Source organism: Dermacentor albipictus, chromosome 1 (genome assembly GCF_038994185.2).
Source record: "Dermacentor albipictus isolate Rhodes 1998 colony chromosome 1, USDA_Dalb.pri_finalv2, whole genome shotgun sequence".
In the NCBI taxonomy this organism is placed as follows: Eukaryota; Metazoa; Arthropoda; class Arachnida; order Ixodida; family Ixodidae; genus Dermacentor; species Dermacentor albipictus.
Genome location: NC_091821.1, coordinates 337,631,322 through 337,656,736, shown reverse-complemented (window position 1 = coordinate 337,656,736; position 25,415 = coordinate 337,631,322). Strand labels below are relative to the sequence as shown.

Here is a 25,415-nt window from a genome sequence, read left to right as displayed (position 1 = left end):
GCGAACTGCACCTCCGTCGCGGGTCGGCCCGACATTGCACTATCTTTGGGATGGGCCCACGCGTGGGGAGGGCTTAACGCCTGCTTCACCTCCGCCGTGGGTAGGCCCGGCATTGCACTACCTTCGGGATCGGCCCACGTATGGGGAGTGCTTAATGCCTGCTTCACCTCCGCCGCGGGTAGGCCCGGCATTTCACTATCTTCGGGATAGGCCCACGTATGGGGATCGAGTGCTTAACGCCTGCTTCAACTCCGCCACGGGTAGGACCGGCATTGCACTACCTTCGGGATCGGCCCACGAATGGGTAGTGCTTAACGCCTGCTTCACCTGCGCCGCGGGTCGGCGCGGCATCACACTAACTTCTGGATCGGCCCACGAATGGGGAGTGTTTAACGCCTGCTTCACCTCCACCGAGGGTCGGCCCGGCATTGCACTATCTTCGGGATAGGCCCACGTATGGGGAGTACTTAACGCCTGCTTCATCTCCACCACGTGTTGACCCTGCATTGCACTATCTCCGGGATCGGCACAGGTGCGGGGAGTTTTTTTGCTTACAACGACACGAAAATTTTCTTGGACGGTATAGGTATACAGCTTCGCTGTAAGAAAACGTGTCTACGGGATCTGTTAGTAACAGTGCCTGTTACGAATTTCGAGCGGGAGTTGTGACAGACAGGCCCCCAGTTTCGACGCACCGGTCTTTTGTTAGCTACTTTATGCTGCATTTCAGCTCAGTTCCGTTACAACTTCATTCACCGCACGGCGTAAGATTCTTTAATGTTCTTTTCCGTTCATCGACTCTCATGCAAGCGCTGCAGCGCTGTGTTTGTTTCTAGAACGCATGCTGAATGCGATACGTTGTAGGGTCCATTACTTGGGCCTATTTTGACAAGCAGCTTCAATGATACCTCAAGAACAAACTTAGAGGGTACGATACAAGTGTATCTTGTGGCTCTTAGGAAGCTGTTGTTTCTGGAAATAGAGCGCGTAGAAGATGCGCTATGAAACACAGCTTCTCGAATTGAACGTCAAAAGAAGCCGTCCCAGAAGATAACGTCCTTCTTGTCACTGTCTCGAGTACCATGAATCAAGAGTTGAGTTGGCCGAAAACATGGCTAATTGAATTTCAAATAACGCTTTCTTAGAGCCACGTTAGCCCTCACAACACAATGCGGTTCCTGCTCTCCGTTAACCGGTGGTGCACTAATCTTTACGAAAGAAAACAGAAAAAACTAGGGGGGGGGGGGGGCACATAAGACTGAAGCCTGCGCACCGTAAGCACTGGCCCTGCCGTCTTCTAAATTTAGCGACTAATCGGTGCTATTGTTAACATTTGATATATCTGAAAATTGTTGAGCAAGTGCTTATAATAATAAAATGATTGCTGGTACAACAGTACTAGAAAAACAACCCCTTGCACGCTGTTTTAATGCAGATTAAGCAATTGTGATGGAATATTGTTCGCCGGACGTATATTCCATGTTCTCCGAGAAAGGATGTCACTGTCAGTCTCCCCTTCCCGGCAGTAGAGCCACTTTTACCTCTAGGTAAGTTTAAGTAAGCATGTATGCCTAAAAGGTTGCACAGAGTAAATGAATAGTAAACAGCGTCAGTATTAAATTTAAACCAAATCAGAATAAAATCTCATGTAGACTTCAGGCATCGGATTTCTCAAGGCTTCTAGTTCGTAAGTGCTCTTTGTCATTGGCCGGCCGCCTTCCCTAATGATATGTCCGGCGTCAGCGTTGGCTGGCATTCGTTCTTTCGAGCAATCCTAGCGCAAGACCGTTTTCGTTCACATGGGCCGAGCTAGATATTTACTGCCAGAGCAGTTTGAAGCTCCAAACTAGCTCCTCTGGGTCCATCCGTTCGTTACGTCATCGCCGTTATGCCATCGTTATCATCGTTACTTTGTCGTTCTCATCGGACTTAATACTCATCTCCACTGTCGATCACCATACATGACGAAGAAATCTCGGTAGAAGCCATCAATAACGATTGTCAAAAAGAGCGTTGGCTTCTTTGAAATACGCTGGAATTCAGTTGAGCCGCATCTCATATATACAGACCAAAAGGACGAAGTACAGAGACAAGCACCATACACATTCGGGAAGAGAGTGACGCGATGCAGCGACCCCGTCACGTGACCCACGCGACGGCGGTTTACACCGTCTGCGGGATAGGACCACTTTACTATTACACTGTCTACGGAATTGAGTGTGCACCTTACTCGGAGAGAAACTCGCTTTGCTCACGCGCAGACCCCGAGGGGCAAAGCAAGCAAAGCTTCGTTTTAATCAATGAAGTGTGCACTTTAAGGTGTTTTTTTTTTCAAAGTACTGCAGGTCAGGATATGGCCCAGGCAGGAGCGGATATGTTTATACAGTACTGATACGAAATAGGTATGTTTATTTCTTTGAGAAGTTCCGCATAGAACAGAGCCTTTCACTGGCATGGTTACAGTGGTTCAGTGCGCAGATGGCCATGTGTATATATATATATATATATATATATATATATATATATATATATATATATATATATATATATATATATATATATATATATATATATATATATATATTAAGTGCCCGAGGTTAACGCTGGAAGCTACGGTGCGCTACGCGCTATAGCTAAATGTCAGATGCAATGAAACGCGCCATATTTCGCATGGTCTCAGGAACACTGGAAATAAAGATGTCTTTGTGGGTGCATACAGCCCTATTTTACGTGTGGTGAATAAGCCTAAAACAATTTCCCCAAGCAACGTTAGTAAGTGAGCAGTCACGGCACATCATAATATGATGTCAGCGCATTGTAAATTACATAAACACGTTGTCGATTAAGTGCTCGAGTATAGGCATTTAAAGCAGGCAACAAGCCTCTGAGTTCGCCGTTAGAAATATATATATATATATATATATATATATATATATATATATATATATATATACACACCTCGTTCGCTATCGAAAGTGGAGTCTCGTAACACTTGTTTTATTTTTCTAATGTTGCTATTATTTCTTCGTAAACGTGACTAGGCCCATGACTTAACTCGGAGAAACTTGTTAGTGCGGCGTGCCGCTCCAAGAAGCGGGACCTTTATTTTTTCCTCTCTCCGTTCAGCGTTCCTTCAGTGTCATGCACTGGCTTTATTTCCGCGTGCGTAGCGTCATCGAAGCTGCGCCGGACGTTTGATTACTCCGATCGCGCGCGAAAGCTCACAAATAAGTTTTTCAACCGTTGTTCCGCTGCACGTATTGAGCTCCCCGGGTCTCAACCCGTTGGGGCACGCCAAGGAGGCATTCAACAGAACAAACAGTACAGGAAAGCGATTACTTCGACTTAATTTTAAGTCCGTCCATTGCAGCAGGCAGCACGCGTTTGCATAGTTGCGTAATACACCTTTTTCAAGCTTTCGGGGAACTTTTTGAACAAATTTACTTCACTGCTGCCACAGTAAAGTGCAACTCTCTTTCGCTTTGGTGCCTATATCATTGCCTCAAAACTTCGCTTGCATGTGAGGCAGTGTTCTTAAACACTGCGCTAAATATTGGTAAGTTCCCTTTGTAACGGGGCAAAAAAGTTTTCTGAACATTAATCACGGCGGGTCAAGTAATTCTGGGAAAGAGAAAAAAGGCGGTGTTGCTCTTGAAAGGACGCTTTACGTAAAAATGTGCTTTAAACGCGGGAGTGCTCTTCATATATGGCAACCTCTCAACCGATTTTAAAGAAATTTGTTTTATTTGGCGGAACTTTAACTTATACGGTCTGTTGAAACCAAAATGTTCACCTAGCGCCCGAGGCTGTCTTCTTTTTTTCTAAGCATTACAGGAAATTGATGAATATTCAAAAAACCGACGCACCAAGTTTCCGACCCCGAAACTCCGGCCCAAAAATACTGGTGTGCAAACTAACTTTCGCCAAGGTTTTAAAAAACCCGCCGTGGTTGCTCAGTGGCTATGGTGTTGGGCTGCTGAGCACGAGGTCGCGGGATCGAATCCCGGCCACGGCGGCCGCATTTCGATGGGGGCGAAATGCGAAAACACCCGTGTGCTTAGATTTAGGTGCACGTTAAAGAACCCCAGGTGGTCAAAATTTCCGGAGTCCTCCACTACGGCGTGCCTCATAATCAGAAAATGGTTTTGGCACGTAAAACCCCAAATATTATTATTATTATTAAGGTTTAAAAATAAGCCGAATCACTTAAAAAATACGTTGCCATATCCATTGTGAAGGCTACAGTATTAAGCCAGTCACACAGTTTTTTTTATTCTTCCTAATTGCATAATTAGACAAGTATAATTAATCAGCTTCGCAAGTAATAACTTTAGGGCAGAACTTCTAATGAAAATGTTGTAGAGCGTTCCACGAAGCATCTAAATTGTGTCGCGTACCTGAAGTATATTTGGACAAGAATAGAGAAAGAAATACTTTGTTGTCGAGGGACTTTACATCAACACAAATGACGCTTGACTGAGTGTCGATCAAGACCCCTTTTAACAGAGTGACAACACTCAGAGGGGGTAGGAAATAATAGCCATGAACAAAACAATAAACAAACCAATTTTTCGCTGTTCGGTATGAACGAACAGCGAATTTAGCCTTAAGAAGTGCTGCTGCTTAAGAAGTGACAGGGCAGTGACGCAGGCGTTGTACGCGCGATTTGTGTTAGTGATCTGCTTTATGATAGCGATAGCGGTTTATGATAGCAATAGGCAGACCAAGCAGCACAGCGGGCTAAATGCTCTGTTCGTTCATACGATGCACGCCTGAGAGAAGAGCCGCGCGCAAGCGAGCACGTCACGTGTTCTCCCTCCCCCCCCCCCCCCGCGTGTTCGGACGGCTTTCTTTAGGACGCAGAAAAAAATGATTACTGAAGAAGCATGTTGGGTCGGAGCTCCTGTATTATGTCTTTTAGAACGCTCTACAACTGTTTTCATTGAAAATTATCCCCTCAAGTGAATACTTGCGAAGTTGATTGATTTATCTTGACGAACTATGCAATTAAGCATAATGCAAAAGAAGTGTGACTTGCTTCATATAAAAGCCAACAACATGCATTTGGTCACGTCTAGAGTAGTGCGCTAGTCGCGCTCTCCTTGAGTGCCTCGGCACATTCTCAATTTTGGGCTTACGTTAGCTAGAACACCCTGTATATGTCGCTCTCCTGCGAAAAGGAACCATTAGCTGCCTAAATATTACATGTTAGTTCGGACTTTGCCTAAGGTGGTTACACATTACGTAAGTTTTCCAAAACTCATTCTCAAAGTCTCGGGGCGATTCTATTTGGGTGCCGTCCTATTTGGGTTCATTGATTCACGCAATTCCAACTATTCTTATAATTTTTTTTCCTTGCACAGTTAGGCAGCTGTGAACATGGGGATTTAGACTTTCTTAATTTTCGTTGATATAGAAAGAAACAATCGAGAACAAATAAAAAAATGTGCTCCCAACATTCCATAGAATATAACTTTCCCTTTTACGTGCAACCATCCGAATCGACATCGTTACAGTGGATATGCAGACTATAGAAGAATGACTCGGTTTCCATGTATTGACAAGAGCTACAGAAGCAGATCGTCATCGCCCCCGTTGTAATCAAGCTATAATTCCCACAGTGTCGCCAGACGCTGACTTTGACCACTTATCAGGTATATTAAAGTGCTGCAAAGAGAACAAATAAAATAAGCAAAGCAGCGTCCGATTTTCGTCAAGCATTGTTCGATTTATGTCCAACTTATGTCCGATTTATAGCTAAACCTTATCCACCAGGAAGAAAATCTCACTTTGAGACAGGACGTCTTTCGATGGCTGCAGGTCGCCTGAGTAGACAAGAGGAGTTACTCAGTGAGAACATCGGTGCCGCGCAAGAAGATTGTGTAGAAGTGAGAAATTGCACCACGTCGAGATAATCTCACGATAGCGTCTTTTGATGCACGATTGTAAACAAGCCATGTGGCTAAGAAAAAGAAAAATGTACAACTGAAATCTCAATAGTCAGAATAAACCTAAGAAACGCACCCGAGGAGCCGTCATCACGTCTGCATGCATGCTGAAAAAAATGTGAATCCTGCGCATTTCCTGACGAACTTTGAAGCGAACACGTAATTAGCGTTCCAACAACGATTACAGCTCGCATCAAAAAACAATGTTTGGAAGCTGTTCGTTAACTCTCGTCCTAGAAACCAGCTGAAATGTGAAAGGTAATTTCGCTCATATGAGAATTGCTTTGTCTGTCTGTTTGACATGGACCTAATAACCGCTTTTGACTTCTGCAAACATTCACTCACTGCAGCTTGCCACTGACGAATACGCTCTGCGGTATAACCTCTCTCAAGAGTCTAGCTGCTGCTGTTACGAGAAGTAACATTTAAGTTTACAGCCGTGAAAATGTGGAGGTAGCATATGGAATAACAAGAAAACCTGTAGCCGCAGGCTTGCTTATTACGCTGGTAATGTTAAAAGGTATAGGACGAACAACTAGCTAAAATAAATTACGTACATTTAAGAGTGTTGCAAATCTGTCATCGAGCCAGCTCCTGAAACTGGTCTCTTGTCTTGAAAATTCTCCAAACTTTGAATGTGTTCTAAAAGAGCTCCGTGGATTTTGTCGTTCTGGATGCATTTGCTGGCGAATGACGGAACTATATTTCTCTAAGCCTCCGCCTATGTCCAGAAGAAACCGAACACTGGCTGAAGCTGTCGCAGCACGCAAATAAATAAGTGCAGTGCACTTCACAAAGTTAACTCAAGATACCAGAAGTCTAAAAGGGCATCGAAAGGAAATTACGAAGTCAAATTTCATTCTAAATATTAACTATACGAAATATAAATATATACAAAGGATTTATGCGAAATAGTTTTTACCTAAAAAAGAAACCAACGACGCAGGTGCTTGAAACCGGCAGCATCTTCCGCTGAATGCATGTCCGAACTGTTCCCTCCCAGTGACGGAAGTAGATGGCTATCAGTTGATATAAACTTCTCCAGCCCTACAGCCGGAGCGCTTTAAGCAGGCCTGGTTCCGAACGAACCTCTCAGTTATTTCGTTGCCCGACCCATACTGCCTATGGACCATGGGTTCAACTGACTCTGACAGACCAACTATACATGATGGAGTACATCCAGTACTCTGGGTTCTTGAAGCACCAGAGTTTTGGTTTCATTCTCACTAAAGCCTATCTATCTATCTATCTATCTATCTATCTATCTATCTATCTATCTATCTATCTATCTATCTATCTATCTATCTATCTATCTATCTATCTATCTATCTATCTATCTATCTATCTATCTATCTATCTATCTATCTATCTATCTATCTATCTATCTATCTATCTATCTATCTATCTATCTATCTATCTATCTATCTATCTATCTATCTATCTATCTATCTACTAGCTAGCTAGCTAGCTAGCCAACCAACCAACCAACCAACCAACCAACCAACTAACTAGCTAACTAGCTAACTAGCTAACTAGCTAACTAACTAGCTAACTAACTAGCTAACTAACTAGCTAACTAACTAGCTAGCTAACTAACAAATTTGACAACGTGCTCTTTAATAGCGAATTTCTAGGCGAAAGTTCTTGCCTCCTCACGTGCCAGCTTTGACACTTTCTTTTCTTCATTTCATTTCTTCCGTCGTCCGAATCCATTCCTGTCGCGTGCCGTTGACACTCGGTGTCAAAGAAGAAGTCTGAGAAGAGCGGAGAAGCCACATTGGGACCTGACGCCCCGGAAAAGAGTAAGTTTCGTCATGCTGCACTCTCAGCCACGACGGAGGACTCGCTTTCGTGATCCAAAACCTAAGGTCCCTCTGTCTTCGGTATGCAGTGCACATGATGTACGCAGCAACTCCTTTACCATCTCGTTAATGTGACGTAGTGCGGCTAGCTTGCATTACTGACATCTGTCGCTTGACCCTGCTTACTCTACCGTGATACCCTTCTTTTATATCTTTGATTCACTGTGACTCACTTTAAATTATTCTTAAATTTTGCTGCAATGTTTGTAATGTTGCTACTAGAACTATCGAGTGAACTTCAAATTATATAATCAGTTTGGAACGCCATAATATAGGCTAAATGGCGCAATGGCTTCGGTAAAATGTTTCACGTTCCACGTTTCACGTTTGACGCAGGAAAAGAATAGACATACATCAGGAAGGTGTGGAGGACATTTACGTTACTCATATATTTACAGCGGATGATGAGAGCTGAAATTCTGCGTTTTCCTTGAGATTGTAAGGTGGTAAATCCAGCTCGGTTGAAAGTGAGACGGGAGGCCTGATTTTCTCAGCACGAAAACGCACTTGGTGCGCGTTATGCCTGGAAACGTATATTCGGCGGCCGTGAAAGGAGAACTGAATTCGGCGACACGCACTTGGTCACGTTCGCTAAGTTTCCGTCAGCCATGACGAAGGAGCAGACAAGTTCCCGTTAGGACGACGTTTACTGAACCATGCTTATATGGGCTCATGAATCGGACGGGAAGGGTTGACGTTGCGGCGCTCGGACTTTTAACCGTTTGCGATACATGTGCTCTTCGCAGAGTGCGCTAATCAGTCGTCGGCTATCGGACACCACAATGTTAAAACGGTGACGACAATTACGTGCAGCATTGCACCGCAAGTGTTGGCAGCCTACTTGTAGCTCTTGAATAGTAAAGTTCGTTCCACTGCGCCGGTTTGGAAGCAGCGTCGAATTCGCTAAGATGTGGCTAAGTTGTTCCGCATGTCCATGAAAAGAGTTTCTGGATACTAAATAAAACAATTCGTCGCTTAGCAGGCAAAAATCTTGCTAACTCTAACGACAAAATGTCTAAAATGTCTTCCTATACCATGCGTGTATCGGAAGTATTCACAGCGTGCTGCTTACCCCTAGCTTCCTCCCCTCACCCTTTTTAGCACCATCTTTACACTTATAGGTAACACTGTGCGATTTCATTGTCACTATCTTAGCAGAAGCTGTATGTAGCTATCTGTAAATTTTTTCAGATCCTGGTTTGTAACGGGCAGCATTGAAGCGGTGGAAGTGAGAATTTATTATTCATGATGGTAGTCCGTGCGCTAATTTCCTTAACGAAGGACAGGTTGAAATTGCCAAGCAGCATTCGGTGTTCTGACTAAATAACATTTGCTTAGTACACACGAGCAGCTAATGTACCTCCCGGCAGTGTCGAATATCTGCCTTGAGTCGAATGTTCTGCATTTCCGATATTTTAGAGGAAATAAATATATTCGAAGCTTTTATAGGCCATGCATTGTTAGTGTGCGGAGAGTAATTCGAATTATACACATACACACACACACATATATATATATATATATATATATATATATATATATATATATATATATATATATATATATATATATTGCTAGAGAAATAACTATGGCGCATCTATTACGGAAAGTAATAGGAATATCTCAAGAAGAAGGGCAAGCAACAGGAACGCTCCAGGTAAATTAAATCTATGCCATCTGAAGCACCAAGAGACAGAACATTGCCTGCCTGCGCATATAGCGCAAAGTCAAATGGTGTAAACGAACTTGTCTGGGTAAACAAAGCGATGGGGGCCCCACAGTTTGACGCTCAGGATCCGTGAGGATATTTCGCCTTTCGCGGTTCTTTTAATGTCGCCGAAAACCGGAGCGCCACATCCTCCCCCGACTCGAGCAACAATCCGTTTTCGTGCATTTTTTCCAACGGAAAGAGTCGCCATCTGGAGCCCGTAGCGAGAATTTCGCAGCACCGATAGTTGCCTCCAAGAGACTGCGGTGGGAGTTCGGGAGACAGCAGCTTATCGCAGACCCTGCAGGGCCGAAAATGTATCCGGTGCGCAGCTAACACAGTGCGCGCTCGTGTCGGCTTTCATGACGCAAAGAGCATTCTCTATGAACCGTGGTACGGGTCACGGGTGCTCCTATGTTTTCTACTCTTAGGACGATTTATATTATAGGGAAGGCCCTATTTAGCCCGGCCTCTTTATCTCCTACCGCATTGGCACACGCCGACAGTGGAGATTGCAAATGGTGGAACGTAGTGAGAAGTGGTTAAAGCTTCCATTGGGGATAACTGGAATAGCATTTTTGGAATAAAGCGCTGCAAAGGTACTAAACACACAACTGTTGTGTGTTTAGTGTACCTTGGTAGCGCTGTACCACAATGGCTGAGATGTGGAGGCATCGAGAGACTCATCCGGGTCCTTCCTGCTGCATATGCCACAGCTACGTTACTAGCGTGCGGGGAAAAGTGCATCAAACGCGTTTCCTTCCGAAACGCCGGGCTTCCTGTAACCTAACCATACATTTCCCTATGATTTGATTACAGTTAGTCTTAAGATTAATTATTTATTAATTATAATAAATAAACGCCGACCCAACAATGCACTAACTAGCACCTGAAGCTTTAATGTGACCTTGTTCGTGCTTACACTGTGGCAAAGGAAACAAAGAGTGGAATGAAGAAACTAGAAATCAGTCAGACATATGCCTGTTCAATTGTCGACACTGCGCACAATGTCGAGATAATAAAGGAAAAATTGATAGCAATGTGGCTGACGTGCTAACACAGTAATCAGTGCCTCGTGATGTCTCTGCTGCCACGGCTATATGACGAAGGTTTTCATCTCGGCATCCACGCTCAACGGCTCACTTTTCAAACTCGGTGCAGCAGCCGCAAGTTCAGCAATGCGCCGCCACGCCCTCGAGATTTTCTGGGAATATTATAATCTATATCGCTATTGAAAACTCAAATTACCTTGGCATGGTGCGGCATCATGGCATGGAACGACGGTTGAACAGGCATACGTGCTCTAGATTTCTGGTTTATTCCTTGCTTTAATTTTTATTTGCCTTGCCATCGTTAAGCATCAACAAGATGACAAGAAAACTGCATTTGGCCGTTTGCGCTTGCATTGTGCCTCCGTTTCTTTGTGCAAAATGTGGTAGTCATGGGCGACCACACAGTAGCCCCAACCCAGACGCCGAGTTGTTGCGCCCCTTGCTCTCTTACACCAGCGTTGCCTATTGACGCATCTTTGCGAGGTGTACGGCATTTGTCGGGACGGAGCCATGCAGCCGACGAACTTAGCGCGGTTTAACGGTCACTCGGGAATGCCTTTTTTTATGACAGCGAATATGCGATGCTGCGTTTTCAACGCATATTAGTGGCTAAGGATGGCTTGGACTCTGACAAATTATCCCAATAGGCGCTTGCACTGATTTTAAAGCTGGATTTCCGGCAAGAAACAATAGCAGGACAGAGTTTCCTTTTTTTTTTAATCGGAACGTATGTACAGTGCTTGAGCGTTTAGGGTATGATATGAAAGATGCAAATATATTGTTCTCATCATGACACCTCTTACCGGACTCAAGCGCTAGCATGCTCCCCTTCACACTTGGCACTGAATTTAACGACGACCAGTGAGGCCTTCAGTTTGCATCTGTTTCCTCATTCCGCCGCAGGAGCCATGGCGCACGTGGGCTGGGCCCTGTTCAAGATGCCGGGAAAGAGGCGCTGCTTACGCAAGCTCAACGGCTGCCTGGTGCGATATACACAGATGAGAGCACTTGCGTGTTGTAGAACGCTATGATGTCATCAGAGCGTTTTCAGCCTACCACAATGTTTTTCTTTTACCGCTCTAATGCGAAAACCATGCATGAAAGGTATTCAGAACAACTTGGAAAGCAAGTTATCTTTTGCGGCGTGTATCCTTTGTCTGTTAACCCATATGGGCAAGTCGAAGAGCATGATACTTCTTGTAAGTACAGGAGCACTGGCACTGCGATCTCTTAGCTTTTAGCAAGCGCCAAAATAAAGTATCAGACGGACGAACTGACAGATGTTGTGAGCATCTCCGTTCAAATGGGGTAGTGACCAAGACCATTATTCTTCGTTTCTGTTGCGTTTATTCTTGCCTCTATGATCAATAATTTCCCATTGACGAACCAAAGTATCCTATGTGTTTCATGAATATAAAAGGAAGTGTTCTATTTATTTCATGTATCCCTGCCTCGACGTAGTTTTACTAATCTTCCAGCCGTCTTTTACTATTCTATACCGCATATTCATTCAACATTCTACTGACATTATAAAACCCAAGGCAAATGGAGTGCAATTGCATCATCTACCTCTGTACGGATATAGTTTCTGCGCTGTTTCCACTCGCTCATACGCACGAAATGCTTTCCTCGACGTTAACATGGGAACTGAGACGCCAAGGTGTCTGCGCGTGCGTACCGCAGGGTTGCCGACTTCCTCTGTTTCCGGTGCTGGTGCTGTCGCTGCTTGGTGCGCTGGCGCTGCTGTTCGCGGGTCGCCGCGACTGGTCCAAGGACCAGTGGGTGTCGCTGGCGCCGAAACGGCTGCTGGTGTACTCGGCCTGGTCCGAACCCCGCGGCGACGTGCACGAGGTGCGCGTCATCGCTCTGCTCGCTTCTCGCGGCGCACTCCGGGGGCGCCTGCTCTGCACGCTCGCCTACCTCAACTACTCGCACGTGCAGGTGTGTATGCGAGGGCCACGGCAGAATGAGCACGTGGCGGCCCGGTTGGGATTCTCGCGTTGACATCGCATCTTAAGAGGGACTAACTGTCGTTCTGTTGACTGATGGAGGGGAGTTAGCGCAACAAAAGACCCACGCACTGGAAGAGGAGACGAATACGGAGCGTTACTTGTGTTATAACAGGACGGGTTTCGCATATATAACCCGTCTTCTGACGCATGCGCGCAAACAAGTGTGCAGCGCCATCACAGGATGGCGCATGCATGCATCAACGAAATGAGGCGCTAGAATTCATATTATTATTTTAATATCGCTTGTTGTTGGGCTAGTTCGTTCATACTTCTTACAACGAAAACGACGCAACACACCAAGAGAGACATGCGAAAGGAAAGGGCGTCGCTCGCAACTGACTTTATTCCTTGAAAACATCGCAATACATAGCCACGCCATACATGAGCAGTAAGGTTCCGCGCATCATATCACCATAAATCTGTCAATATCAGTCATGTGATAGTTTTAAAAAAAAGCGTCTAAAAATTAAAACTCAGAATTGCGCAACATTACTGTCGTATCGCTAATACAGATATCTTTTTCCTTCTTCTGTGATATGCCTCCAACATTTTAACTGCCAGCACCTCGTTTCTTCTGCAAAGAATGGTGATCCTTTTAAATCTTGCCTTACATTCACAGGATTTTCAGTGCACAGGTAGATGTGCCGAGAGGTTATTCTTAATGGAAAGTTCGTGCTCTCTCGCTCTGTCGTTCACACATCGGCGCGTTTGGCCGATGTAAATCTTGCCGCAGCTGAGCGAAATTTCACAAACAGTGCCACACACCGCACAGGTGCACGGTGTGAGGCCTTGCATGCCTCTTACCACGTATATATGGCTCAGACGCTTTTGAAATCCGCAGGCACAGGTGCGACAGCTTCATTGGTGCCGACAAGACCAAAGGTGCCTTGTACCTATTAGCTACCTCCTTAAGGTTGTGCGCAACCTTATGTACGTAAGGTACAACCATCGGCCTTTTTTTCATCCGATGCCGTCTCTTCTTTTTTCATTTCAATTTTTGGAGGAGGGTCTCAGCTACTGCAACAGCGACGGAGCGAGGATACCCATTCTGACTAAGCCGGCTGACTGTCAAAGCTCTCCGTCATCCTGTGAGGGCAAGATGGCGGAGAGCTTTGACAGCCAGGTCAAACCCCTGTGATAAAAATTCGAATCTTTTATTCCTCCTCCTCCCTGTTAAACAGTTCTAAGTAGCGCTTGTCTTCGGCTCCCTTTGCAGTGGGTGTGTCTTTTCTTGCGCTAACTCCCCTCATCAGCAACACTGCATCGCCCCTATTAACCCTTTACTACAGCGAACTCTAAATGAATTGCATTGCACAGCAACTTGACGGGCATATCAGGTTGCGTGACCACTAAATACAGCGTGGAAGATTAAAAGGTAATGTTTGTGGCAACATATTGCTCCGGGCCAAAACCACTGAAGACAGTGCAAGAAGAGGAGGGCTAAGCGAAGCTAAGGCTATGGCGTGAATTTTCAGTCCGAAATATAGGCTTGTTTTGCCGTAGTGTAACCAGACGTATCGCTGCAGCTATGGGATCTAATATATAATAACGGAAGCGGAGAGCACCGCCTGTCCTGTGTATTTTTTTTAAACTCTTAAATACGTACCAGCTCAGCCAACAACGTTCTTTGGCATGATGCTTTTCTTTTTCACAATTAAACGAGCAGAAATAATCCAACTTGCATCGCATAACAACATTACAACTTTATTAACTCGCACAAAGCGACGCGACAAGTATATATTCATTAATCGATTCGAGCTACCGAAGTGAACGACATTTTAACGTTGTTGAATAGTGCTAGTTGGATTATTCTTGCTCGTTTAATTGCGGCCCAATAGATAAAGATTCTGACTGTCGACGCTAATGCGATTAGCATTGGAGCAACGTAGCGACGCACCTTCTTGCCACGGCCGGAACGCGTCTCGTATGAGGCGTGTACTGCAGCCGGGCTCCTTTCCGGTGGACACGCTGCGCCATCTAGCGCTGCCGCCGCGAAGTCCGCGAGTGGGGCGCGTGTAAATATATATGACGGCGGTTCGATTCCGCCCAGGACCGGAGAAAAATTTAAGCATTTTTTGTAATATAAAATTGAACAGTGCGTACATACACAATGAGCAGAGGTGGCGTGAAAAGGCTTAGACACGGACAAACGTACTGCAAGCTGAGTGAAGTTGCCGATGAATACTGATCGCGTTAAAAAATAAGACATGCAACGAAAGTGCGTTTTGGGGCAATTAGTAGACAGTTTATGCAACAATTAATGGATTCGAGAAATGATACAGCAAGGAATTGCGCCTAGTTCTGCGTCCTTGAGCTCTTGCCGTTCGTACTCCTCTGTCGTCCGCGTTAATTCGCGCCTACTTTGCGAAGTACCTTGCACGGGGTGAAATCGCCATCGTTCCAAAGCGCAGAAACCGAGTTGCCAACCGAAATACCGCGCGCGGTCTTTGAGTCAGCCGCGCACACAGTAACATAATTTACACGTTTAAAAGACGAAAGGGTGTAAATCGGTGTAACTCCCACCCGTACACCGTTTTTGGGTGTAAGGATGTGAGTTATACACTTTTAAAAAAGTTTGCACTCTTTGGGGCTTGTCTTGTCCCACAACGATAATCGTCATCTATCTTCCCCGCATTTCTTTTCATGAACGCTGCTCGCCCTGGACTTCCAGGTCACTAACGGCATGTGCGTCATCAGCGTGACATAGCATTCTCGAGAGCAAAGTAGCGAGAGCAGAGCTTTCAAGAAAGAGAACGCAAGCAAAGCAGACGATGGTTGTTGTTGTCGTGGGACAAGGTACGCCCCAAGGGGTGCAAACTTTTTTAAGGGTGTAGACCTATGTGCACCCTTATTCACTTTTAATGGCGTAAATTATTTTACAGTGCACTGCGTTATGTAGCCTACACCAAAATACGGCGAAACCCACGTATGCGCAGTGACGCAACCGCTCGGCCGCATGCGTTGTCTACGTTTCAGAAATACAAAAGTTTCCTCCACTTTACAATGGAGCCTTTATAAGAGGAAATGCTTTTTTTTTTCATTTCCTTTTGCGCTAAGGGGCGCAAGCGGTGCGGACTGTGTCACGACGAGGAAGGCCCCGCCGGTCGACGGGGAAGTTTAGTTGGCGCAGGTCATTGTGCCCGCGATATCAAACGTGAAGCCGCAGGGCATTACCGCGCCGCTTCGAATTCGAGCAGCCGGCGAATGGCCCGCTCTCTCGCTCTGCGCCCCGAGACAACTCGGCGCCGTCAGTTGACCTGCTAAAAAAAGGAGAATGCGACTTTTTTTTTTCCTTTTTTCCTACTCGCTATGCGTCCGCGGGACGGGTGCGGCTCCCTCCCCCGACTTGAACGCGAATTTTGCTTCGAGTGTTGACGGAAGGGTACACAACACTTGCCAGAGGAGCATGCATGGCCGGCCAGCGAATAGATTTGCAGTTGCCGAGAACGGTTCTATAAGTTGAGGTGGTTGGATGCGCGAACGTGCTTAAGTAGAGCACCGTAAATGCAAAGCCTGCGGGGACAGCAGGGCGGAAACAAGAAGTTTCGTAAAGGCCACTATAGCCATCGTACTTTATTGTAAGGCGTTCGAAGGCACGGCTTGGCTTTGCAGTGGCTTGACCCATAAAAAGATTGCCCCTTGTGTCTGTGCGAATAGCGTTTTCCCAGAATTAGGGCTTCACACAGAAAGTGTTCGTTTGTTTCCCTTATTACACTTAAAATCGATGTTTGCTCTCATACCTGTCTTTGTTTTCTTTTCTTTCGATCAGACTTCTAACGATGTCACACGTGGTATATAGCACAAGTACGCCTTATTTAAAAACATTACTTGAAATAACGTTAATCATACTTGCTCGATAAGTCATCGTTTTTGGTTAGCTAATTAAAAGGTACGTCGGTGTGACGTCACAGATTTTAGCGCATTTTCTCGCCTTACTGGGCCATGCCGGAGACGTTCTTCGATCTTGCTTGAATGAGTCTATATATGGTATCTGCTACGTAGTGGCCTTGTGGACGCGCTCAGAATCTATGATGTCGCGAGACAACCTGGAGGGCGCCAACTTTAGAGTAGCGGTATGCTACACGTATTTTGTTTTTTGTTGCGTCTCTCCTGGAGTACAAGGTCTCTTCTAACGGGAAGGGTAACATTTCTAACATTCCATTAAGGTACTTTGCAAACTCAGATTAGTTTATTATTCACCTTCAAACTTTGTGCGCTCCTTTCGTGATTTCGCGGATCTCCATGGTATGGTATGGTAAAACTTTAATAAAGACCTGCAGATCTTGAGATCCATTGTTTGACATGGTAAAGAAAGAGCGCTGACACGGACCGATGGCGTTCTGCTACTACTCGCGGTTTATCATCCTCATCATCATCATCATCATCATCAGCCTGGTTGCGCCCACTGCAGGGCAAAGGCCTCTCCCATGCTTCTCCAACAACCCCGGTCATGTACTAATTGTGGCCATGTCGTGCAAACTTGCAAACTTCTTAATCTCATCCGCCCACCTAACTTTCTGCCGACCCCTGCTACGCTTCCCTTCCCTTGGAATCCAGTCCGTAACCCTTAATGACCGTCGGTTATCTTCCCTCCTCATTACATGTCCTGCCCATGCCCATTTCTTTTTCTTGATTTCAACTAAGATGTCATTAACTCGCGTTTGTTCCCTCACCCAATCTGCTCTTTTCTTATCCCTTAACGTTACACCTATCATTCTTCTTTCCATAGCTCGTTGTGTCGTCCTCAATTTGAGTAGAACCCTTTTCGTAAGCCTCCAGGTTTCTGCCCCGTAGGTGAGTACTGGTAAGACACAGCTATTATAAACTTTTCTCTTGAGGGATAATGGCAACCTGCTGTTCATGATTTGGGAATGCCTGCCAAACGCACCCCAGCCCATTCTTATTCTTCTGATTATTTCCGTCTCATGATCCGGATCCGCCGTCACTACCTGCCCTAAGTATATGTATTCCCTTACGACTTCCAGTGCCTCGCTGCCTATTGTAAATTGCTGTTCTCTCCCGAGACTGTTAAGCATTACTTTAGGTTTCTGCAGATTAATTTTTAGACCCGCTCTTCTGCTTTGCCTCTCCAGGTCAGTGAGCATGCATTGCAATTGGTACCCTGAGTTACTAAGCAAGGCAATATCATCAGCGAATCGCAAGTTACTAAGGTATTCTCCATTAACTTTTATCCCCAATTCTTCCCAATCCAGGTCTCTGAATACCTCCTGTAAACACGCTGTGAATAGCATTGGAGATATCGTATCTCCCTGCCTGACGCCTTTCTTTATATATATATATATATATATATATATATATATATATATATATAGTGCAGTACCGCATCACGAGCAGAGCGCGCACTATCTGCGCTGACTAGAACATAAATCATTATCAATGACACTCATATCGGAATGCCGAACAAAATGAAATGCAGATGTGTTCAGGACACAATGTATACAAACATGACTCTCAGGTAAGTGCCAGCGGTTACCACGATTCTGCATAGTGAAAACAATATGGCGCACATATACAAAGGCGTGATGTCGGCACATGGCATCTCTAAGCGCAAACTCGAATTATCTAAAAATGGAGGTGTTAAGCGTGTGTGTGTATGTATATACATATATAGAACTGTCACTTGGCGTCGGTCAGCGCGGTGTCCGGTGTGTTGTAGCCTCGGAATCGGTCACGTGTTCGCACTCTTCCTTCGCCACCATGGTAAGTTCTCCCCAACTGCCTCATCACACGGGCACCCGCTACCTTCTCGAGCTTAGGACGTGGCGAACCCGGCTGCAGGTAGTGGCTGCCCGCGTCGACCCCTTGAACGCCACGGTGCTGACGGGCCACCCGACGGGCCCCTCGCTCGAGCCGGGCTTCGTGTTCTGTCCGGGCGACCCGCAGCTGCAGGCCGACGAAGTGGGCCTGCGCCTGGTCGACACGAGCCGCGTCCACTGGCTGCCCGTGGGACACGCGCCTTCGACCATCGCCGACCCCTCCCCTGCTACCAACGGCGGTAAAGGTCGGCGCTTGATCCCCAGACGTTCAGATTAATTAATGATTTATTCGTTATATTCCTGGCAGATCATAACGACGCTGAAACAATCCCCGCTACTCTTGCATTTTTGCCGGTTATCACGTTCCAGTTGCGCAATCCTGCAACGCCAAAGGCCCGTATAAGCTACGCCTGCATTGCATCTTGACCTTGTGCATCGTCGACTGTCCTTCTTCTCACATCTCTCGGGCGCCGAGGTCAAACTTTAGTTAAATAAACCTATTAGAAGCGCGTAATAAGCGCAATGCCAAACCAACGCCATCTATTCTTGAGAAAACTATGTCGCCTACAGTCTACATTTAAAGGCTAGTCGACTATTCAGTGGTCGCGTGTGCGACACAAGTCCTGAGATTATATTGAAACACTACCTAGATTTGTGCGTGGCTATAGTTAACAATCTCAATTAACAGCCTTCCATCAATTAAAGCAGGGGGCCGCGAACAGTTATCATTTTCGCAATTAGGCCGCGCGAATAATGGTGTAAGTGACAAAGAAAAAAAATACGTCATCATACCAGAATTGGCCATTAGAAACATTCTGGCATAACCTCCAAAGAAAACTTCAGCAGTGAATAAGGTTGCGTAATATACAATGCAAGAAGGTAAGCGGCCCATTGGAAGGCACGAAGCGCTGCCGAAGGGCAGTGATAGTGACTGCAGGGAATGGCTGTTTCATAGATTTGCATTCAAGATGTTGCGCATTTCTATGAACTTGATTGCTAGATGAGCGAAAATTGATGAAGGTGGTAGATGAATAACGATGAGTCAAGTCCTATGCAACATATATCCGCTCGACTCGACTAGCTCAACCAAAATGTCATGTCCTTTGAAGTAGACACCATCTCTATTGAACAATATTTCTTTGATTTTGACTTGTGTTTTGTATAGTGCCATTTTTTTCTGTCGTCAACTTGTTATCTGATTCTATGCGATACTTGTAAGTGCACCCGATATATTTATGTTTATATTATTATATTTTAGGCTATGTGTTATATGATGTCAAACTGCACGGGGAATCCTTGGCCTTCGTCAAGCCTTTCAGCCTTTAGCCCCGGCTTCCTCCTTTGTAACAAGAAGGGGAATAAACTTCACTTCAACTGAATGTAATCAAAATTTTTTCATACATTAAAGAAGAAAAAGAAAGGAGAAATTACTGTGCCTCCATGGTAAAAAAGAAAGAAGGATAAGGAAAAGTGAAAGGTTTCTCGCTATATCGAAACCTTTTGCCACGAGGCTGTCAGATTTCAAGGAGCTTTTGGCAATTCAGTCCATGAAAAGCTCGCAATGATAGGGGTTTCCAAAGGAACGGGCACAGCTTTCCCTGTACGCAACTTGCCTCGCCGTGGCAAGGCACGAAAGGTGCCTTGCGGCGGCACGCTTCGGTGATACGGCGCAATGTTTCTAACCCCAACGAGCTGCAATAAGCAGTTTCCGGCAGAAATTATAATACGGAGCACCAAAGTTACGTAAATTATTTGCTTACGGTCACTGCGATGTAATCACTCAGGTTAATTTGGACTTTTGTTTTTATCCGTGTCAGATATGCCGTGTAAAGCACTGTGGTTCGTATGCAAGCTTGATCGGACCGGAATATGATTAAACAACAAAAAACACGTAACAGCCGAGTGGTACATAATAGTTAATCGTACAAACGGCTGCGATCTATCAACAGAGTCTAAACTTTCACTCGACGTGCAGCGCCAGCAGCCATTGTCCGAGCCAACAGCGTCCCGGCCGCCAAGTTTGGGGCAGTGGTTTGCGCGCTGTCCGTACTCGACGCGGCGACAGAGGACCTGCTGCTCGGGGAGTTCGTGGCCCACTACACCGAGCTGGGCGCCACGCACTTCGTCTTCTACAACCGGACGCAGTCGCGACGAGCTCGGACGTTCTTTGGAGCCCTTACTACGGTGAGGGAGAGGGAAGGCATGCAATGGGGGGTTTTTGTTCTTTCTTTCTAGCGCTGCTGTGCGCGACAAGGACTCGGGTCGCACACTGAGATGGGAATCGCAACCCTGTCGTATATATACACATATGTTACCAGTCATATACGTTAATGGATAAGAAAAGAGCAGATTGGGTGAGCGAACAAACGTGAGTTAATGACATCTTAGGTGAAATCAAGAAAAAGAAATGGGCATGGGCAGGACATGTAATGAGGAGGGAAGATAACCGATGGTCATTAAGGGTTACGGACTAGATTCCAAGGGAAGGGAAGCGTAGCAGGGGTCGGCAGAAAATTAGGTGGGCGGATGAGATTAAGAAGTTTGAAGGGACAATTACATGGCCATAATTAGTACATGACCGGGGTAGTTGGAGAAGTATGGGAGAGGCTTTTGCCCTACAGTGGGCGTAACCAGGACGACGACGACGACGACGACGACGACGACGACGATGATGATGATGATGATGATGATGATGATGATGATGATGACCAGCCTCTTTTTATGTACACTGCAGGTCGGAGGCCTCTCCCAACGATCTCCAATTACCCCTGTCTTGTGCTGATTTCAGCTTGTGCCGACAAACTTCCTAATTTCATCGCCTCACATAACTTTTTGTCGTTTTCGACTGCACTTCCCTTCCCTTGGCACCCATTCTGTAATTATAATGGCCCCCCGGTTATCTACCTTACGTTTACATGGCCTGCCCAGCTCCATTTTCTCATAATGTCAACTAGAACATTGGCTATCCCCGTTTACTCTGTGATCAACACCGTTGTCTTCCTGTCTCTTAACGTTACGCTTAACATTTATCTTTCCATCGCTCTTTGCGCGGTCCTTAACTTGTTCTCAATCATTGTTAACCTCCAAGTTTCTGCCATGTATGTAAGCACGGGTAGAATGCAATGATTGTGCATTTTTCATTTCCATGATATGGGTAGGCTCCCACTTAGTATCTGGCAATGCCTGCCGTATGCACTCCAATCCCATTCGTATCGTTCCGTAAATTTCCTTCTCATGATCCGCGTCCCCTGTGAGTAATTGACCGCCAACGTACTCCTTCCTGTAAGACTCTAAACGATGACTGGCGATCATAAATGCTTGTTTCCTTAACAGGCTATCAAGAATTACCGTTTTCTTCTGCATATTAATCTTCCATCCCACTCTTGCACTTTCTGGGTTAAGGTCCTCAATCATTTGTTGCAATTAATCTCCAGTGTTGCTGAACAGGACAATGGCATTTGCAAACCGAGGATTGCTGATATATATATCAGCGGTGGCGACCATGACGTCATTATCGCGCGAGCAGTTGTAACAAGCCGAATGCGTACAGATCCGCAGCGGTATATACAGAATGCCTATAGACGCAACACCGTTGATTGACCGCACAGTTTCTTTACGTACTCCTTGCATGTCAGCAGTAACTAAGAGCTGCAAAGTCGTTAGAGGTTATTTCTAATGGTTTGCACTACGTGTTCTTTAGTCAACATACGTGCACTTACAACGCATTCGCCAGGGAACCGTTAAGCGTCGACAAAAAGAGAAGGCACGATCGCGTGAAATACATACGCACCAGTCCGCATCGAACAACCTGCTTGCAAACGTAGTTACAAGATTATGGATTATGGCTGTGTGTTGCGCACCGGTTAGTCCTGACGAGTTTCAGACGTGGCTAGGCCAAACACCGTTGAAGCACGAAATGAAAAGAAGGAAATCAGCGGCGGCACTACAGAACTACACCAACTGCTGCCGATTTCAGTACTTCGCCATTTGAGCAAAATGGTATTTTCTTCTGTAACTTCCTTGGTGGCTTGTCCTTTCAGATGCTCACTTGCACCCTCAACCTATTATGTAAAGTCTGCCTGAAACCATAAATTATCATGGCTGCTACTTGCTGCGAGCTCTCTCAAAAGCCCTCACCCTCTAGTATAGATGCACTAAGGTCTCTGCATAGAAAAAAGTTTTATCTAGGGGCCTTAATTAATATGCACCACTAATCAGAACCACGAGCGGAGAGTCACGCTTTGCTGACACTCTGTCTCTTACAATGTCAGGAATGTATAAATACAATATGTGCGAATGATGTGTGCGTAAAGACCATGCAGTCCGACTCATACATCTGGCCGGGCATTCGTTTTTGGCCAATCATATATCAGACTTCGCAATACTCCTTTCCAGATCTCCGATTGAGCGTTTGATAGGGGAACGCGGATTAGCTGGGGCTGTGATAGGGCGGAAAGTGAGTTGGTCTCCCGAAACAGGAGACATGGCAAGACGCAGTGACCGATACAATGTGCAGCAAGCTGCCAAAATTTGCTGTCATCGCTGTGCAGCTTGCCACACGATGTATGGGGCGTAGGGTCGAACCGGTCCGTCTACGATACAGAGGACATGCCACCGTGCGCGCTCCTGGTACGATGTGCAACACGTCGGGAAGGTGGCTGTCATCGAACACATTATAAACTTGATGCGGTTTTTGTGAGAACGGTCTTACGGTCACAGCACAGGCGGGATCATATACCATGTGTCTCCTATACCTACATATCACCCGAATCAGCGTCCGATACGACGTGCGCCGCATCAGAAATATGACTGTTCCAGCCATTGGAACCTATCAGAAATCCGTTGGATGCCATTGTTAGCACAGCAACTAGAAGCACCGATAACCATGTCTAATGGTTTTCCAACATGTTCCAACAGTTGGAACATTCTTTTTTTTTTTCCTCGCGCCGTACGTCGTATCGAACAACAGGTCGCATGTAGCGTGTTCGTGGAGCTCGATTTCGGAAGACAGCTATAGGCTTTGCAAACGCTGATAGCAGCACGGGGTTGCCCCATGACATGTCATCAGGTGGTCTCAGTGGAGTACCTCCCTTGGACTCGCCGCGACGCACGCTCCCTCTTGGCGTACGACTGCGCGCTGCGAATGCGCGGCCGCGCCGGTGTCCTGGCAGCCGTGGACACGGACGAGCGGCTGGTCCCGTGGCGCTCGTTGGCCGAAGGCGCCGTGAGCAAGGAAGGCGGCGACCACGCGGCTGGCTGGAGGTTGTCCGACGTTCGGGGGTCGCTGGTGCGGCTGTCGCGAAAGACTTTCTGCGGAGCGGACGGCGACGTCTCTCAGGGCGCGGCCACGTTGTTGTCGCGAGGCCGCAGACTCGGGGACATCCAGCCCGCCGGAGTTGTGGGCGCGGATCTGGACGCGCTGCTCGCCGGCACGCTGGCCTCGCACCACTCCAGACGAGTGCTCGTACACAGGTATGTATAGACTATTATGCAGACCTTTTCCGCCCTAAAGATAGACGACCAGTGTCGTGTTCGTCGCTGGGTTGTGAAAGTATACGCGCTGGCATAGAAGTCGAGAGATTTGAGGCGCGAAGCACCATCAGGCGGTGCTGTCCAAAACCGGCGCTGTTCCGTATTTCCTTTTTGGGCCACGAGAAGGTCTGTATACATACACGCGGTTAACTTTTCTGGTCATGAAGGCAAAGCTATAGACAAGGAATGCGCGTGGGAGATCACCATGCACCGCTATAGAAACACTTCGCGGTTTCTAACGTGAAAAAATAGATGTCATTGTCATTAACTATATATAGCAAGCAATTTTAAAATATGCGGGGTAACGTTGTGCGCGCTATAATAGCCGGATTGAAAGCGGCCCTTACATAAATTTATTGCTCAAATCGCAAGGAAGTATGTCTGTCTGTCCATACAGACCACAGGCTGTCTGCATACAATGTTGAAAAAGAGTATAGCCTAGGGTGCAGATTCTTTCGACCAAACATGTAATGTGAAAAGTTTATTTCTCGATGGTTAACTTATCCTTTAGGATTCACTTGGTTATATTTAAAGGCATCGTTTTAGCGAGCTATAGCATGACTCTTTCAAGTACAAGTCCTGCAAGCGGGTCACGCTACGTTCCACGCAGGTATTCGGATGCAGAGTGTCCCGCCGGTGCAGTAGTGGTAGACAAGTCGGCAGCCGAAGTCGAGCGTCGCACGCAGTCGTCGCAGGCCATGATCCTGTGGAGGGCGCTGTTCGTCAGCTGAGACTCGCCCCACCCTCGGACAGAACGCAGTGCACGCAGCCACGGAGGACAGACACCTTAGTCGAGCTTTCGCTGCCACTGCGCAGCCTCGACGAACCGAACTTAAGCTGGCTGTCGGCGTGCTCATTCCTCGAAGACGTTTGTGCGTGTGTGTTTGTGCGTGTGTGCTTTTCTGTGTGTCGCAAAAGAAAAAAAAAGAAGCTGCGCGAAGACGTTATTTGACCTTTCCTCCACCTCGTTTTTAAGTAGCGTGCCTCAATAGGTTAAGTAGAACAGGGTCGCGAGGTTGCAACTTCTTATCGTGACCCTGTTGCAGCGACGTCTGTCATGAGCTCTTCCCTGGCTCCATATGATGCACGGCGTTAAACGCAACCGGCAGCCGCCGAGACAGAAAATTAATTTTAACCACAGCTTGGCATCCCATCCTGAGCAGACTGTGTACCAGCAGGGCGCGCTGGGACAAGTTTACGCCAGTTGCTGCAAAGGTGTCACATTAAACTACGTAGTCTAATGAAGTTTTCAAGAGAACCTTGTATTGACCCACAAGTTTTGGCAGCGTTGTCGTGGTCAAGCAAAAAAAAACAGTTGCTCTCATAGCAGGGAAGCTGCGGGAAAGGGCAGTTTCATGAGTTGACAGCTGCACCGGCGCCGGAGCGTGAGTCATTAGCAAGGATTCCAGCTGCATAGGCGCCCGCTCACACCACGCACGCAACCAATCGGAGACGTTTTGCTTCCGCCGGGGAAGAAACGGGCAGGAAAGGGTATCGCGCGCGCTGTGCCGGCTTCGTTTCCGG

The 25,415-nt window shown here is 46.4% G+C and overlaps 1 protein-coding gene across 2 annotated transcripts; it reads left to right on the top strand.

Moving 5' to 3' along the window:
* Positions 1–7,637: 7,637 nt before the first annotated feature.
* LOC135919321 (uncharacterized) lies at positions 7,638–25,132 on the top strand. Of its 2 annotated transcripts, none has more exons than XM_065426972.1 (7): positions 7,638–7,750; positions 11,474–11,553; positions 12,254–12,511; positions 18,382–18,598; positions 20,335–20,543; positions 23,428–23,831; positions 24,502–25,132. In XM_065426972.1, the coding sequence occupies exons 2-7, from the start codon at positions 11,479–11,481 to the stop codon at positions 24,620–24,622; spliced, it is 1,284 nt and encodes a 427-aa protein (XP_065283044.1). In that variant the 5' UTR covers positions 7,638–7,750; positions 11,474–11,478; the 3' UTR covers positions 24,623–25,132. The 2 variants fall into 2 exon arrangements, with proteins under 2 accessions (XP_065283044.1, XP_065279953.1); XM_065423881.1 differs by having other exon boundaries at positions 18,382–18,604.
* The last annotated feature ends 283 nt before the right edge of the window (positions 25,133–25,415 follow it).

What these genes read in the sequence shown, in the direction of transcription:
- LOC135919321 (XM_065423881.1), top strand. Translation starts at nt 11,479, where the DNA reads ATGGCGCACGTGGGCTGGGCCCTGTTCAAGATGCCGGGAAAGAGGCGC. An exon ending in TCAACTACTCGCACGTGCAG is followed by an intron (nt 12,512 to 18,381) that starts GTGTGTATGCGA and finishes ACCCGGCTGCAG; the next exon opens with GTAGTGGCTGCCCGCGTCGA. An exon ending in TGCTACCAACGGCGGTAAAG is followed by an intron (nt 18,605 to 20,334) that starts GTCGGCGCTTGA and finishes CTCGACGTGCAG; the next exon opens with CGCCAGCAGCCATTGTCCGA.